Below are 16,845 nucleotides of genomic sequence, written 5' to 3' on the forward strand. Positions count from 1 at the left end.
AATGGGTTATATTTTTAAATTTAAATATTTTTAAAATCAACAAATTTTTTAGGTAAAAACAAAATGAAGAAATTTTTTTTAGAGAAACAAAAATAAACACAACTTTCCTCTCTTCTCTGCGTCAAAACGTCGTCGTTTTCTGTCATCCTCTATTCCTAATCTGCTTCCCCGCCTGCGTGACTGTTTCTAGGGTTTCTCCGTTCTCACTCCGCCGCACAATCTCTCCAGCTCCGCCGCCTTATCCTCTCTCCCATCTCACCAGCCGTAACCCAATTCGGCAACTTCTCAGCTTCTCCTTCCCCAAAATCGGCACAGATGAGTACTGTATTCAGCGAAGAGATCCTAATCGACAAGCTCGCGAAGCTCAACAGCACTCAACAATCCATCGAAAGTATCCTCTTTTTCACTTCTCCCACTCATCAAAACCCTTAAAGTTCTCGACTTTATCCTCATATAGATCTCGTAGTTTTGCTAAAGTTTCGATCTTTTTTGTGATTTAAGCTCTATCGCATTGGTGTATATTCAATCGGGTCAAAGCCGAACTGATCGTGACGACATGGGAGAAGCAGTTTCACAGCACGGAGATGGCTCAGAAAGTGCCTCTTTTGTATTTGGCTAATGATATTCTCCAGAACAGTAAGCGTCAGGGTAACGAGTTCGTGCAGGAGTTTTGGAATGTTCTTCCTAAGGCGGTTAAAGATATTGTCTCTCAGGGAGATGATCGTGACAAAGGCGTCGTCTCTCGTTTGGTAAAATCTCTATTTTGTTAAATGTTGGTGTTAAGAAGCTATTAAGTGTTTTGGGGGAGAACACATGTTGTAATGAATAGTTTGATGCGTGTTCTAAAAATCGGTATAGGCAACGCAAATTGGAAGTAAAGGAAACATTTTTTTTTCAGAATCAGGCGTTCGAAAAATCGGTTTCTTGTTCTAAAAATCGGTATAGGCAGCGCAAATTGGAAGTAAAGGAAACATTTTTTTTTCAGAATCAGGCGTTCGAAAAATCGGTTTGGGCCTCTGCCTAATCTATAATCTCTTATAGAACGTCTAACTACTGCTTAGCGATTTCTTGAACATTGGAAGTAAGCAAAACGATTTTTTTTCAGAAGGATTTATTAGGAAAATCGGTTTAGCCGTTCAAAAAATCGATTTGGTCCAGTCTAATCAATAATCTTTTATAGAATGTCTAACTACTGCTTAGCGATTTCTTGAACATTGGAAGTAAGCAAAACGATTTTTTTTCAGAAGGATTTATTAGAAAAATCGGTTTAGCCGTTCAAAAAATCGATTTGGGCCTCTGCCTAATCAATAATCTCATATAAAACACGTGTCTAATTACTGCTTAGCGATTTCTTGAACATTTGGTTTCTTTGGTACAAGTTTTTTTCTTAAATCTGTTTATGCTCAATCCAATGTTTAGAGAAAGATTTATTTTTTTACACTCTAGAAATGAGGATGTTATATATGATTAGTGTGCTTGTTGTTTGCGAATAGGTTACAGTATCAGCATTTGTTTATTTTCTTTAAGTATATGATTATGTCTCATCTGGGATATTGTGATGATTGATGCTAGGATGAACTTATTTAAGGTTCTTGCATTAGGTGTGTGATGATGGTGTGTGAGGTTTGAAACGTGAATAAAGAAGTATTGTGTTTACTTTTTATTGTAGGTGAAGATATGGGAAGATAGAAAAGTGTTTGGATCACGTTCGAAGAATCTTAGGGACGTGATGCTTGGAGAAGATTGCCCTTTGCCACTTGATGTCAGCAAGAAGCGTCCTCGTGGATCCAAATCCTCAAAACGTGATTCAAAGTCGTCCAGAACGGTAAACACCGAGATTTCATTTTCTCTTTTATTGATATTAGTCAAATTTCATTACAGTTCTTTGTTTGTGTTGCTTTGATATGCAGAAAGTATCAAGTGGAGGAGGTGTGGCTGAGAAGATATCATCAGCATATCATTTGGTTGTTGCAGAAAACTCGAATGAAGAAGCTGAGATGAGTAAATGCAAGTCTGCAGTTAAACGTATCAGGAAGATGGAGAAAGATGTTGAAGAAGCTTGCTCTACTGGTGACAATCTGTTCTTACTACCTGCACCACTTGTTTCTCTCGCTCTCTCTCTCGCTTTAATTCATATGTTGTGTCTCTGTCTCCAGTGAAAGACAACCCTAAGAGAAAATCACTGGCGAAAGAATTGGAAGAGGAAGAATACCTTTTGAGACAATGTGTTGAGAAGCTTAAATCTGTTCAAGGAAGTAGAACTTCCCTTGTTAACCAGCTTAAAGACGCACTACGAGAACAGGTACTATTGATTTTCTCAGGTTGGCAAGTTCACTATTTTGCAATGTTTATTTATTATATATTTATATTAGGCGTTTTATTTTTGTAGGTTTAATTATAAATGTTAAAATTAGATATACAAAAAAAAAATGAAATCAGATAAATTTGTGGATCTTACACTAACATTATTACTTGATTTAACCGATTTAAATCGAATTAGACCGATTTAAAAGGGCTTAAACCGATTTGAGCTGCTTAAATTGGATTTTAATTTTTAAGACAATTGTTTCTGCTAGTTTCTGATCTATCTTTCATTCCTTTGCTTGTTGGTGTCAGGAATCTGAACTGGAGAATCTTGAAGCTCAGATTCAGGTATGTGTATGACCTCACACAGCATCTCTCACCTTGTGACCCGCTTGACCTTAAGCTCATGACTACTTTTGTTATTACCAGGTAGCACAAGAACAAACAGAGGAAGCTCAAAAGATGCAGAAACGTCTCAAAGATGAGGATTATGTATCAAAACCACCAACCATTGCTCCGGGCTCAGTCTCTGCAACTGAGACAACTGATAACAACAACAGCACTAAGTCTGGTCAAACATCAAAGATGACGCCTGCTTCTATAGCAGCGATGCTCACAGCATCCACCTCATCACACATGATCATGCAATCTGTTCTCTCTTCATTCGCAGCTGAAGCAACAAAGACTTCTGGTCTATCCAAACCAGAGAGCACAGTTCCCGTTTCAGACAGTAATGCTTTTGTTCCTTCTTACAACAACCCCCAGAACCAGACACCTATAACACAAGGTCAAGGTCAGTACCACTTGATCTCTAATCCAGCAGCACCACAACAGTTTCTAAAACAGCCGGTAATGAACAATCCTTATGGCTTTGGTAACATTCCGTTAATGCCACCTGGACTCCCGCCGCCTCCACCACCACCCCATATGCAACAGCCTCAGATTCCTCAGTCGAACTCAGCTCAACAACAACAACCTCAACAAGGTTCAACTTTCCAGCCACCGGGAATAATGTATTATGGAGCTCCACACCATTCTTAAAAGTTAGAAGTTATGTTAGTTAGATAGTTGTGACCCTTTTTATCTGCGGATATGTTGGTTTTGATGTTACATTGTTGGGTCTTTAAAGCGGAAAAAATGTTCCTCGTGTTGTAGAAACGTTCACCTTTCTTATAAATATTTGTACTATTGAAAATTGGCCTAGCACAAAATTCTTCAAATGCTAGGTCCATGGTCCATATAGCAAATGATTACTTTGCTAGAAAACAAAAATCGTATTTGCTATAAAAAAAAAAGGAGACGTTGCAATCATTGAAAAGATAAATCAGAAATGTACAGGAGATTTCAAACTTTAGCGATCATCTGGAAATCATCAATTCGACCACCACAAAAGTCTTGGACAAGCTGTTCCCATATCTTGGACTACCACCAAAATTTATTAGAAAAATATTTATTTAGACGAATATCTTTAGTATCGAGTTTGTTTATTCTTGATTATTAATGCGAAAATCTTCTGACCAGTCTTATATTTTTTTATATTATCTCATTGTTGAATAAAACATATACCCCCCCAAGCAAGACATAAGATTACATTATCAGACTCCGAAGAAGCTTTTACATGATTAGCCCTTTTTCATTAAAGCCTTCCTCTGGAGGGAATCTTTGAACCAAATGGGCATATGATACATTATTGCCATGAAGGTGGAATATCTGCCTGACGAGAACCAAGCCGGTGGGTTCTTCTTTAGCACAACAGCTACGATGTCTTTAGCGAATGTTTCAGCAGGAGTTGGCTTCCTCCTCTGGAAAAAGAATAGCCTCTCTATCATACCTTCTTCGTAAGCCTTGTATAGTTTCAGCTCAGGCATTTTCTTGAAGACGTCTACAGCTGAGTTTGCTAGGTTTGATTTTATTCCTCCTGGGACGACATCTATGACGTCAATGCCAAAGTGGTCGAGCTCCAACCTGCGGTTAGTAAAGGAACCATTACCAAAAAAAAACTGAAGAAGCGAGACCATTAGATAATTTGAATTAATGAATGGTCTCATTTCTGAACCTGAGGGAATCGGTAAGAGCATGAATAGCAGCTTTGGTCCCTGTATAGACACCTGCCCATGGACTTGGTGACATCACAGAGATACTTCCAACGTTGACAATCTTTCCCTTTTTCTTAGACACCATATGAGGTACAACGGCTTGAGTCATCCTCACGGTACCTGCATGGTCGTATATTCACTTCTTGAAATGTTTCCACATTAATTTTTCTTGTAACTCATTAAAAAGGTTGGTCTTGAGATTTTGATTACTATAAACAATTAGTATGAATTTATATAATTATTTTTTGTACAAATTCAGGGTCTATGTAAATTTATATAATGATTCACTAGCCTATTTTCGTGACCGGATTAATTAAATATCGTTATCGAAATCAAAACCAATTTTACTACCGAAAACATTGGTGTCAAAGGTGTTTTGCATGGTGGAGATAGGGATCTCAGCCATAGGACCGACGCACTGAATGCCGGCGCTGTTGACGAGAACGTCGACTTGGCCGAACTTATCTATAACATTCGACATGACATTGTTCACGCTCTGCTCCGACCGAACATCAAGCTCATGCACGAACATTCTCGGATCTTGCTCTAGATCCGCCATCTTACTCCGTGATCGACTCGTTGCCACCACACGACAACCGTTCTCAGCGAACTCACGTGCCAGCGCGTGACCGATCCCTCCGTGAGAGCATCCCGTTATCAGAACCACCGGACCCGCGTTGTCGCTTTCCATTCGAAGCCCTCGAGATTGAGCAACAATGGACTACAAGTTTGATGTTTATAAAGTCAATGCATGTCGGATAAAAACCATACGTGGAACTTTTAGACAAAACAATAAAGAGAAAAGAGTCGATGAATTGATACCACTTTACGAGGGTTAAGACGAGGAACTAACTGCGGTCTTGTCTGAACGTGTCCTTTGAACAAAGCTAGTGGAGTGGCCATTTTATTCCTGCAATGACTCAAAACGGTTCACGGAAAAAGTTTCGATTAGTACGTTACAAAATATATCAGTATTCAAACCCTAGACAACCTTTATATATAAATAGCCACCTCACTGTACTGATTGATTTGTCATTTTGTTTTTTCTCGGCAGAATCCATGTGCCATTTTCAAGAATTAAAATCAAGTACTGTGAATTAAAAAAAAAGGTACTTTGAATTCAATTGAATATGCATGGCTTTAGAGAATGCATGGGGTGCATAATGCATTTGGAGCATCATTAGCACCATTAGTGATAGTATTTCACACATATTTTATTGTGTGGGTATCTTAAATAATTGAAAACTAGGTAATAACCCGCGCCTTGCGCGGGATGTGATTATTAGTTTCGTTATTTTTAATAAAAATACATTAAATCTGTTTAATCTGGATATTGTTCGGTTTTAAGTTTTTTTTTTTGGTTTTTAATCTTCTAAAATATAACTATTATTTTAAATTAATATTTATTTTCGTTTATTCGGCTAAAATGTTTGATTTTTTTGATTTTTTCCGGTAAAAACAAAAAATTAATATTATTTGTTTGTTTTCATGTTATGAATTTTAGATAGTCGTCATGTCGAACCAATAGTTTCATATTATAGTTTTTAAACAGATAATAATTTAAGAAAAAAAAATTATTAAGACAAATCATTTCACTACAATTTTGTCGGTAGTGAAAGAAACATTAAGAAAAAATATTCCAACTTTCAAAAAAATTAGATACTTCAGTTGTGGTAAATACTTAGTTACAATGTGCTCACATCAAGGTGCACATATATGTGTATGTTAAAAATATATACAAATAGTTGACAAATATATAAAGATATTGTTAATTAATATTAAATGACTGTTTTGCTCAAAATAATAAATGAAAAGTAAAACTAAAATTAATTTAAAATAAAAAAGGTTTTGCCATTAGTCATTTTTCATATAAAGAAAATAAAATTGTATCTGTAAATAGGGGTGGGCACAAATCAAATATCTGGGTATTTGGAAGCATTCGTGTCGATTCGATCTTTAGCCACCTAGATATTCGGTGACTCGGATATCCGAAATATTTTGGAATTTTAAAGAATATCTGATTTGATCCGTAAATAAAATAAAATAAAATTTTAAAAATAATTGAAAATTTTAATAATAACATTTTATTACAAAAATAAAACATTATTTAAATTTTTTAAATTCTAGTACCTAGTATAATAAATTTAATTCATAAAAATATTGTAAAAGTGATATAAAGTATAATATATATAACATATATATATATATATATAATTCTTTACATATATGTATATAAATCCATATAACAGATCGAATTAGATATATGTTCCTAAATGGTATTTGTGATTTGCTTCTTTTTGGATATTATATTTTAGTATTTGATTTGTTTCGTAGAGTTACGGATATCTATATTTTTTGGTTCAAATCAAAACGGATAATGAATATTTTACTCAATTTTATCCATAAACAATAAAATAATATATATATATATATATATATATATATATATATATATATAGTTTGGATTTTGATTCGTTATTTATTTTTATTTGAACCAAAAAATTAAGAGTTTTATTGCAACTATGTATGTGAGTTTTATATTAAAAAAAACGCAAAGTACATAGTGTGAACACATTTATAAATATAGTGTGAACGCGTTAACATATTTATTATCAAATCATTGTGAGGCTGCCACGTGTCTATTATAGTGTGAATGCATTTATTACAGTGCTTCTCTTTTAATATATAAGGGATTTCACGAAAGTATATCATTTGAGAAATCTTTGTGTGGGCCTGTGGGGTTTTCGAATATTCGTGGGGGCTGCTTAGTGATTCGAGCATTATTAGTGGTAGTTCTCACGGGTTATAGAAAGCATAGGATATGAGCCCGGGGATATGGGTGGTAACTCAAAATAACTAAAATCTAAATAATCTATTATTTAAAATGTGTGTGGGGTTCTCAAATATTTGAGATGGTTACATTTATATACTATTAAATTTGTTTCATAAAACAAGATAATTACTGCCCGTGCCCATCCGTAATGTGATCCTTTTTCTTGTCATGATGTGAATTATTGGATCGCGTTAATCCAAAAAGTAGTATAGTACAAGTTGCCGAGCTTTTTCTCTAGTTAAAAGTTAATGGATCGCGGTTAGCCTAAGTAAAATATATTTCTGCTAAGAAATGTTTAGTTTTTGGGCCCTGATATTATGTTCTGCTTATTTTGTTGAGCCCGATTATTATTTTCTAGTTTCAGATATAAGCCCAATATTAATACTAACAAAAGTCCCCAAAAAATTCTGGATAGAAATAAATTGTATTTTATTTTTTGAAAAATATTCAGCTTATTCAATAGATCAGAAGGAGAAAACAAAAAGTAATAGAAGAAGATAAATAAAATGTAGTCAAAGGAACCAAAAGGAAAGAGAAGAAAAGGAAGTAATCTTAAAATGATGATAGTTCCCATTTGTCTTGGCCTCTTGGGGTAATGTCGCAAAGGCATCTCAACTTTGCTACTTTTTCTTTACTTTCATTACTACAAAAGTATATAATACATATCTGTGGGTTATTATCATGACTATCCTCTAATCCAAGAATTAGTATAAGTTATAATGAATAGAACACGTCGATAATCAAATGGGTAACAAAACTCTTATGAGTCTCACTTCAATAATATAACAACAATATACTCAATGGCTAATACTACATGACTACTTAACAAATCTAAAAAAATTCAAGAAAGTGTTACATTGAAATTCATCTAAAAAGCATCACAACTTTACACCTAGTAAGTTGATAAATGAGAAAATTCGCATACTTTTATTTAGCAATAGATAAGGCATAAGGGTAACTCACAACTTAACATAAAATGTCTTATTTTGGATTAGACCATTTATATTTCATCGTTTATTATAGCATCTTCTATCAAACTCCAAAAATCATATCTTCTTCTTTATAGAATAATCAATAATCTAATAGTATAAGTTAAGGCGAGAAAAATATTGTAGAGTTCATGAAACTCTCAGATTGGTATCAAATCATGAATTGCTTGCGAAACTAAGAATGAAAGAAATTCAGAGTGACGATAGCCACTCTAAGTGGCAACCCACTTTTCATAAGATAGCACTTGAGAATAATTCCCCAAATAGGCCAACGCAAAGCCAAAGAGATGGTGCTTCATGTCTCATTAGTTCATCTTTCCTCGAATTTCTTTATTTTCATTGTTGATGTTCCTTGTATTCGAATATATATTATTGCCATATTGTCCTATTGGTTAAAATTATTGCAATATCTAATACGTGTAAAATAAATACCACAAATCAATCAACCAACTTGATAAAACCTCCAAAATGGAATGAGGGGCTACATCCACTATCAAATAATGATTTGTGTCACTTTACACATAAATATCACTTGCACGCGAAATTTTTATAATGCAATAAAGTTTACAAAATATTATTACTTTTATTTACGGGCGTTGGTGTTTTATGTTGTTAACAAACATATCCGAAAGTAAACCTCAAATAATGATGTGTGAAGACATAATTAATCATATGATGGATCGGGAAAGCAATGAAACACGTGAACAAGATTTGTATGTATGTCATACGAATCTGTAACGTGTTGGTGTTGCAATACAGAAAACTGCACCAAAATTTATACGTAAACTTCAAATAATGATGTAAGAAGACATAATTAATCAAATGATGGATCGAGCAAACAATGAAACACGTGAACAAGATTTATAGTATCCATTGTGATAAACATAATAAGCAAAGAGGCAAGTGGGTAGAATAAGTTGCGGTAACACAAATGTCTCCTATGAAACATGAAGAGCCAATATTTTGTAATATCTCTTTATCAGCTGATTCCTTCCCAAAATGAAGTTTTCATTTTTCTTTTCTGTATATATAATATTATCAAATGTACGACAAGACGGATATGTGAATCTTTGAGCTGGCATTATTTGTTTTATAACTAAATATCATTTTTCCGTTCAACCTACGCCATCAATTTTCTTTTAATATTATTGTATCACTTTTTAGCATAAACAAATTATCATACCTTCGAAATGCTAAGGAAATTACATAAGCTTGATTGTGAAAGCTAAAACCTTCAAAAGCTTACATGTTGGTCTCTTATTTTGCTTATAGCCAACATTTGATCAGCATGTCTTAAAAATCGAAGCAACCCCACCAAAAATTACACTCGGTCACTTTACGTACTTTGTTGATAAATACTTTTAGACAGCACAAAATTAAGTATTTGTCCACAAATTAGCACACAAAAAAATCTTTAAAATAACATTATTAAAAGGTAAAAATTAAATATATTAATAAATTTGAGTTTAAAGTATAGTATTTAGAGGGGTGAGACTAGAGTTTAATGCTTAGAATAAAGAATTTTTTTGTGACACAAAACTTAGAATATAGAGTAATTTAAAGTTTTTATTGATTAATAGAAAATTTTCTTTTAGAATGTTATCTATGAGATATGCAATACTTTGTTTGGTTGGTGTTGTTTTGTAAATTCCAAATATATAAAATTTTAAAAATAGCCGTTACAATATATATATTCCTCGAGCATTAACCGCCTTTCATTCCCGCGATAAGTCTAACCACTATGATTCAGCTCCACGCGCTTCTACTTTGCTCGTGTGCCGTCAAAACGAGTTATCACCACCGACGGGAGTCGCCGCTAAATTTGACGAAGTGTAGTGAATAAATAATATAATTCACACACATACAAAACAAAGAATTGTTACTGAATAAGAGGAAGAAAAAAACGGGTATAGTTTGAGAAAATTCCAAATCGACCTGGTGCGCACATCAACTAGGTAGTGGAAGATGATAAACCAGATAAAAAGAGAATAAGCACAAAGTGTTAAATAAACAAGTGCACTATTTCGAAAAGAATATACGGTAAAATAGAATCACCGAAGAACCAACCAACCAAAACAAAAAGAGACAAGAAGAAAGTTAAGTTTTACATTTTATCAAATATTTAGAAAATTTAAAGAGAATCATGTCAAAGGTCTCTTGCCGTGTTCTTGCATGATTCTTCTTCTTCCTCGAGATGGCTAGACCGATCTGAACTGCGGTTTTCTAGGCTTTGCGTCAGGTTTCGTCTCTGAAAGTGAAGAAAGTTCCTTTGCTTTTGGCTTACTTCATGGTTTCCGCGGGAAAAGTTCACTCTCTTTTGACTCAAAAGACGACAAGAAGGTTTCTTCAGATCTCTCTTCTTCCTATGTTCTGACTTTTTTTTTGTTTGATTTATTCTGTTCCTGTCTCTTACTGTATCGCCATGAATTATGAAAGAGTTTCAACTCTTTTAACCGATCATTGGGAGTCTAAAGAAACTCGATGATTACTTCTTCTATGAGCTGCCTTTCAATAGAATCTTGGCTTTTGTGCTACAAACAGAACGTTGATATCAAATCAGTGATAGATATTTTTTTTTCCTTATTGGGAGGTGTTTAAGATGGTCCACCATCAATAGCTAAAAGAAGGAGATACAGTGAGATCCATTAACTGACACTGACCTTATAGTTTGGTCATGTTTTTCTTTCTTGTAACAAATTTCAATTATCTGTTTATCTAATTGACAACCTTTCAAAGAAAAATACCAGCAAAAAAATAGTGTTTCTAGGGGTGTATATGAGTCAGGTGCTGCGCCTTTATCAATGGAGCTTATACAAGTAGAGGAGAGGTAGCGTTGACGTATTGAGTGATGCAAAATGACTTATAAGCCACACATCTTTCTTTTTATTCTAGCTGCAAATACCTTCTTACATAAAGCTTAACTTGTACTCTTAACTTTGCAGTTCTTGAGTTTTATTGGTTAATGAAGTTTTTTGTTTGTAACTTTGAAGTTCTTGAGTTGTATTGGTTAATGAAGTTGTGTAAGTGTCTCTTGCTTTTGCTAGTTGAGGAAACATGAATACAACTTCAACACATTTTGTTCCTCCGAGGAGATTTGAAATCTACGAGACTACTCTCAACCAAGTCAGTATGTGGGAAGAGAGTTTCAAGAACAATGGAGGCATATTTACACCTAACTCTATCATCATCCCCACAGATGCAAAACTAGACAGCTTGGTACTTACCTCAGTTCAGTTCTCTCATTTGAAGTTCAGAAACTAATGGTTGCTTTACATCTTTTGTTTCAGTCTGAGGATACTTCTCATGGAACTCCTCACAAGTTTGACCAAGAAGCTTCCACATCTAGACATCCTGACAAAGTAACTAACTATACCTCATTTGTATTTTTTTTTATCTTAACCCCTTTGGAGTATTTTTTTAAATTTAAATCTTCATCTCTTCACAGACACAGAGACGGCTAGCACAGAACCGGGAGGCAGCTAGGAAAAGTCGTTTGCGCAAAAAAGTATAAAACCTCATGAAACTAGTTAAGTTTTTGTTTTGTTTTGTTATATTGACTTTTTAGAATCTTTGTCTTTTCAGGCTTATGTTCAGCAGCTAGAGACAAGCAGGTTGAAGCTAATTCATTTAGAGCAAGAACTTGATCGTGCTAGACAACAAGGTTTCTATGAAGGGAATCGAGTAGATACTAATGCTCTTGGTTTCTCAGACAAGATGAGCTCAGGTTTGAATATTTACACCTTTTCTGGCAATTTCCTAACTATCTCCCCCAAAATAATTTTCGGGTGAATTTTCCAAAAATGTATACATAAATTATGGTCTGAAACTTTAAATTTTTAGATATAGTGCTAAATTTAAAACTTAAAATTTCAAAAAAACCGTTAAACATATATAGATGGAGTTATTAACTTTTAAAACTAGGTCATTACATCGTTAAATATACCGTTAATATTTTTTTTGGACAAAACCTGAAAATAATTTGAGACGGCATTGGGTTTGGTGTTGTTGTTACTTGTTAGGGATTGTAGCATTTGAGATGGAATATGGACACTGGGTGGAAGAACAGAACAGGCAAATAAGCGAGCTAAGAACCGTTTTACAAGGACAAGTTAGTGATGTAGAGCTTCGTTTGCTAGTTGACAATGCCATGAAACATTACTTTCAACTCTTCCGAATGAAGTCAGCAGCTGCAAAGATCGATGTCTTCTACATCATGTCCGGAATGTGGAAAACTTCAGCAGAGAGGTTTTTCATGTGGATAGGTGGGTTCAGACCCTCGGAGCTCCTCAAGGTAATCGATAAACTCGTGTTTCATCCATGGCTGGTTCTGAGATTTTGTAGGCTATACCAATTTAGTAACTGTATATTAAAAAAAATTACAAATTTTGGGGCTGTAGGCCAATGTTTCATTAGTCTATGCTCAAGAATCGACCTGGTTTCATCCATAGAAGTAATGACTTTTCTTACAATATATATATTTATCTTGTTGTGGTTAGGTTCTGTTACCACATTTTGATCCTTTGATGGATCAACAAGTATTGGATGTGTGCAATCTGAGGCAATCATGTCAACAAGCTGAAGATGCTGTATCTCAAGGCATGGAGAAGCTGCAGCATACATTAGCAGATAGTGTAGCAGCGGGGAATCTCGGTGAAGGAAGTTACATTCCTCAAATAACTTGTGCTATGGAGAGATTGGAAGCTTTGGTCAGTTTTGTGAATCAGGTAAGAGAACAGATTTTACCTCTTAATCTCTTTATGACAAGAATTGTTTCTTAAACTGTTGTTCTTTGTTTGTTGTAGGCTGATCATCTTAGACATGAGACATTGCAACAGATGCATCGGATCTTAACCACTAGACAAGCGGCTAGGGGTTTGTTAGCATTAGGTGAGTATTTCCAACGGTTAAGAGCTTTAAGCTCGAGTTGGGCGACTCGGCAACGTGAACCAACGTAATAAAGGAGACAAGATTTCAAGAAAGGTTTGAGAGACTATTAAGAATCAAGAATGGTGTTTGCTCGTGAGTGGATTTTGGACAAGAACATAAGCTGCTTATATGATGATGATGATCGTCTTTGTGGCTAAAGAAACTGTTTGAAGAAAGTTGTAAATATAATCAGCAACGTAAATGTTTATAGCTTATGTGTGCTTTGCGTGTATATATGATTCCAGTGTGATGATTTCTAAAAATTACGGGATCATAGAATAAAAAGTTAATTAAATTAAACATGATCAATACAGTCATAAGATGAAAAAAATATATTAAATTTTGTATGCACAGAAAAAAAATGGGATTAGCTTTTCTTCTGCCTTTACAAGGAAGGGAAAAATAACCAACAAAAATATAAATGTGACCAAACTAATCTAAAATCCTCTTTGCGATTGCCATTTCAATTAAGAAAAAAAAATCAAGGATTAGGAAAAAAAATCAAGGTTTACTGGAGGAGATTACAAACTCATTAATGAAAAAAAATTACACTATTCGTCCAAACTTGTCTTTTTAACTATGAATAAAGCTCAAAGAGTTTCTGAGAGCACCTGTGATCAAAATATAAGTTTCATTTCTGCTGAAGCTGCCAAGAAAAAGCTTCTGTGTTCTCAAGATTTGATAATCAAAGGACTTCATGAGCCTTTCCATAGTATCTGTTAATGAACCGCGACTGCAAAAGAAAGGGTAAACCAGATTCACATATTAAGAACTCAAAAACGTCTTTTGGCAGATAATGTTTATTGTTTTTGTCTTTTGTTTCTTACCTTGACGCCAGAGACATCTGGTGTTTCTGGAGAAGGCAGAGGGTAGAATTTGTAGAACTTCATGCTTTGGAAGGCTTGTTTAGTCTCTTCGCTCATATCTTCAATAGCTTTCCTTCGAGCTTCTCTAGCCTGCATGGATCATTCCGTAAGCAAACAGTTCCATTCAATATATATATATATATATATATATATATATATCATCCATCTTGGTTTGGTTACTGTTTACCTCTCTATTAGCTTTCTTTGCAGCTCGTACTTGCTCTTTCACATATTCCTGAGAAAATTAAAAAAAAAAAACAAAAGAACTTAAACAAATCTATGTCATGAACTGACTATTGAGTTATACAGCTCAACTTACTTTGAATTCGTCCTTTTGTTCTGCAGCTAAGGCTTCATCTTCAATCAGTTTATCCACAAATTCCTTAGATACATGCACAAAAAAACAATACAATGAATGCAAGAACACACAAGGAAGAAGCTGTGCAAAGACGAAAATGCTCTTGAATCAAATGAAGAAGTAATTTTCAAAGGCACACCTCAAGTTCGTCAAGCTCCCAGTCAAACTCACATACAACCTGCATAAACAGAACGTTAAAGCTTAATGATTTAAGAAATTACCCTAAACAATGTGCCTCTACTAAGCCATTTTATGTAGACTGCCACTCCCAACACATTCATTACACGCTGAGAAGACTTACCGGCGGTTCAGAGGGGAACATTATTTGAACCTCAGTACTCTGTTCCAGTTCATCTTCCGTAAATGGCTGATAGAAATCTACAAAGCCGAAAAAAAGAGAGAGATGTTAGATTTGTTGTTGCTTACCACATACATAACAGGGAATAAAACTAATAGTCTGCCATGTATTATAACTGGTTCTTGATCCGCATATTCTAACTGATATTGGCAGTGAGGAAGAAAACTCACAAGGAAGGCAATACTCGTACTTCTTGACGAGATCTTCCTTCATGTGTCTGAGAGCAGCTCTGCAGATAATACAAAGCTAAATTCAATACACCAGAACTGATAGATTCAAACAATACTATATGTGTGGGACCAAATCCTGCACCCTAGTAACAACAAATTACCAGGCAGATATGAGGGAGCAAATGATGCAAAACTTTCAAATGGTAGCCTCGTCTATCCATGTTTCATGTTCTAATTTAAAAATCATTGGAATGTAACTCAAAATCCCTTAATAGCAAGAGAAAATCGATCTTCTTAACTCTTATCAGTCGACTGACACTAAGAGGAGAAGGCAACACATGTTTACTAACCTCCTCCGGGTACAGCCCAAGACAAAAATTTGAAAGTCCATCCTATCAACTTGTCTACCCCTGCAGGAAGAACATATCAAAGGTAGTTAGCAAATGCTGGTAAACATCGCAAGGATAGTATGAGACGTAATTTGCGTTTCTATTCTCGCTGATTTAGGCACCCCACCAAATGTGTTCAGATGCAAGTTGAACTAATGAAGTACCTTTTGTCAACTGGAATGTAAGGAAGCCAGTTCATTTTCATCGTCTTCATTGGAATGATTTCCTCCACTTCTCTCTGAACCGACGTGATTCCAATCTTATCAGATGGTGGGAAGGGTGATTCAACCTGAACAAAGAGAAATGATATACGATTTTGAATCCAGAGATCAACGATATCAACCAAACATTGATAGTGGTTTAAACAACAACTTACAGCAACAACTGCTGGGACATGGAGAATCTTGTTTGCACCTTTGAATGGGACTAACTGGGCTGTAAAGATGAGAAGAATATTCAACAGAAACATAGATATCAGTATATCACAAGTGCTTACCATGTTTTGAACAGGATAAAAGACAAGGAGGCAGCATAAAAAGCAGTAACAAAAGAAGAAGAAGAAGAAACAGCTTACGTTCTGTACAACCGAAAAGAAAGACTTTCTTCCCGTAGAGCAATCCATCTTCCTCCTCCAATGCTTCCTGGCATACAAATATCAGAATCTCGTCAACGCTGAAAAAACTGTCGACTCAAAAATAGATAACAATAAACAAAACAACTTACTTCAAGATGTTTGAAGTCCCAATTGAATTCATAAAGGGCATCTAATTGGTCCCACTGCCACCACAATTGAACAACCATAAGCAAAAAAGAATATCAAAGGAGACCGTAACTTCAACGATGCAATTAAATCCCTAAACAATATACCTCAGTCCCCACTGGAAATGCAGCCTTCCACAAACCCTCCTGCAAAAAAAAAAAACACAAAAGTATAACACCGAAAACTTCACAAACACCATTCAATTAAAAATTAGCTCTCTAGTAGTAACTCATGCTCGAAGTAGGATATACCATATATGGCAAACAATTATACTCAGAAGAGATATAAACCTATCATACTATTCTCACACTCCATCTATATAGTTATATATATCTTGCAACCAAGAGCTCTTATAAGCTCCAAACTAAAGGTAAGTTACATCACAAGCCTCAAATTGCATATAATCCAAGTGATAATGAATCTTAAGTCTTAACAGGCTTTATACATGATCATATGATATTCCAAGAGTAAAAGCACTACCAGATTACGCTCATCCTCGAAGTACTCAGGCTCTTCCTGTGGTTTGCTCACCCGAGCTTTCTTCGCCCTCGGAGCCTGCGGCTTCTTCTCGTCTTTCACTTCGATTCCCTTCTTCGTGGCTCTCTTTCGCTTCCCACCACCGCGAGCAGGTTTTGGTTTGTTCTTCTTCTTATCTTCTCGTCCTTGACGTCCTCGTTTTGCTGAGAGGAAGACGAAGCGCCGTTGACCTCATCGACCTGTTGTCGTCCTCCTCGTCTTTTACTCCGTCCTCCTGATTCTCGCCTCGAGCGTCGGGCCCTCGAGCGCGAAGCCTATC

The 16,845-nt window shown here is 35.1% G+C and overlaps 3 protein-coding genes and 1 non-coding gene across 8 annotated transcripts; 2 read left to right on the forward strand and 2 right to left on the reverse strand.

Moving 5' to 3' along the window:
• The first annotated feature begins 88 nt into the window (after positions 1 to 88).
• Positions 89 to 3,499, forward strand: LOC125593982 (regulation of nuclear pre-mRNA domain-containing protein 1A-like). The gene is made up of 7 exons (XM_048770322.1): positions 89 to 391; positions 502 to 749; positions 1,670 to 1,825; positions 1,911 to 2,070; positions 2,157 to 2,302; positions 2,617 to 2,652; positions 2,734 to 3,499. The coding sequence occupies exons 1-7, from the start codon at positions 316 to 318 to the stop codon at positions 3,343 to 3,345; spliced, it is 1,434 nt and encodes a 477-aa protein (XP_048626279.1). The 5' UTR covers positions 89 to 315; the 3' UTR covers positions 3,346 to 3,499.
• A 297-nt stretch (positions 3,500 to 3,796) lies between these two features.
• On the reverse strand, positions 3,797 to 5,381 carry LOC125593983 (uncharacterized oxidoreductase SERP2049-like). The gene is made up of 4 exons (XM_048770323.1): positions 5,223 to 5,381; positions 4,752 to 5,121; positions 4,361 to 4,520; positions 3,797 to 4,269 (listed from the first exon to the last, which is right to left on the reverse strand). Exons 1-4 carry the CDS (start codon positions 5,301 to 5,303, stop codon positions 3,927 to 3,929), a joined length of 954 nt encoding a protein of 317 aa, XP_048626280.1. The 5' UTR covers positions 5,304 to 5,381; the 3' UTR covers positions 3,797 to 3,926.
• A 4,854-nt stretch (positions 5,382 to 10,235) lies between these two features.
• Positions 10,236 to 13,448, forward strand: LOC125574973 (transcription factor TGA4). 5 transcript variants are annotated; one of them, XM_048770316.1, is made up of 8 exons: positions 10,236 to 10,562; positions 11,267 to 11,438; positions 11,510 to 11,581; positions 11,668 to 11,727; positions 11,805 to 11,946; positions 12,242 to 12,513; positions 12,719 to 12,946; positions 13,025 to 13,448. In XM_048770316.1, the coding sequence occupies exons 2-8, from the start codon at positions 11,277 to 11,279 to the stop codon at positions 13,175 to 13,177; spliced, it is 1,089 nt and encodes a 362-aa protein (XP_048626273.1). In that variant the 5' UTR covers positions 10,236 to 10,562; positions 11,267 to 11,276; the 3' UTR covers positions 13,178 to 13,448. The 5 variants fall into 5 exon arrangements, with proteins under 5 accessions (XP_048626273.1, XP_048626277.1, XP_048626275.1 ...); XM_048770320.1 differs by having other exon boundaries at positions 10,264 to 10,562; positions 12,251 to 12,513; XM_048770318.1 differs by having other exon boundaries at positions 10,353 to 11,049.
• Positions 13,449 to 13,615: 167 nt separating this feature from the next.
• Positions 13,616 to 16,824, reverse strand: LOC106406372 (the record flags this gene model as incomplete). Its single annotated transcript, XR_007329716.1, has 14 exons — positions 13,616 to 13,881; positions 13,976 to 14,104; positions 14,202 to 14,249; positions 14,334 to 14,396; positions 14,512 to 14,550; positions 14,674 to 14,750; positions 14,901 to 14,959; positions 15,251 to 15,310; positions 15,454 to 15,578; positions 15,666 to 15,724; positions 15,864 to 15,930; positions 16,013 to 16,066; positions 16,157 to 16,195; positions 16,530 to 16,824. It is a non-coding gene; the product is annotated as a protein HEAT INTOLERANT 4 (transcript).
• Positions 16,825 to 16,845: the final 21 nt, after the last annotated feature.

The sequence above is a fragment of the Brassica napus genome, assembly GCF_020379485.1.
Source record: "Brassica napus cultivar Da-Ae chromosome A2 unlocalized genomic scaffold, Da-Ae chrA02_Random_2, whole genome shotgun sequence".
NCBI lineage: Eukaryota > Viridiplantae > Streptophyta > Magnoliopsida > Brassicales > Brassicaceae > Brassica > Brassica napus.

What these genes read in the sequence shown, in the direction of transcription:
- LOC125574973 (XM_048770316.1), top strand. Translation starts at nt 11,277, where the DNA reads ATGAATACAACTTCAACACATTTTGTTCCTCCGAGGAGATTTGAAATC. An exon ending in CTCAGACAAGATGAGCTCAG is followed by an intron (nt 11,947 to 12,241) that starts GTTTGAATATTT and finishes GTTACTTGTTAG; the next exon opens with GGATTGTAGCATTTGAGATG. An exon ending in GACCCTCGGAGCTCCTCAAG is followed by an intron (nt 12,514 to 12,718) that starts GTAATCGATAAA and finishes TGTTGTGGTTAG; the next exon opens with GTTCTGTTACCACATTTTGA.
- LOC125593983 (XM_048770323.1), bottom strand. Translation starts at nt 5,303, where the DNA reads ATGGCCACTCCACTAGCTTTGTTCAAAGGACACGTTCAGACAAGACCG. An exon ending in CTTTGACACCAATGTTTTCG is followed by an intron (nt 4,521 to 4,751) that starts GTAGTAAAATTG and finishes ACGACCATGCAG; the next exon opens with GTACCGTGAGGATGACTCAA. An exon ending in GCTCTTACCGATTCCCTCAG is followed by an intron (nt 4,270 to 4,360) that starts GTTCAGAAATGA and finishes TACTAACCGCAG; the next exon opens with GTTGGAGCTCGACCACTTTG.
- LOC125593982 (XM_048770322.1), top strand. Translation starts at nt 316, where the DNA reads ATGAGTACTGTATTCAGCGAAGAGATCCTAATCGACAAGCTCGCGAAG. An exon ending in AAGGCGTCGTCTCTCGTTTG is followed by an intron (nt 750 to 1,669) that starts GTAAAATCTCTA and finishes TTTTTATTGTAG; the next exon opens with GTGAAGATATGGGAAGATAG. An exon ending in ATCTTGAAGCTCAGATTCAG is followed by an intron (nt 2,653 to 2,733) that starts GTATGTGTATGA and finishes TGTTATTACCAG; the next exon opens with GTAGCACAAGAACAAACAGA.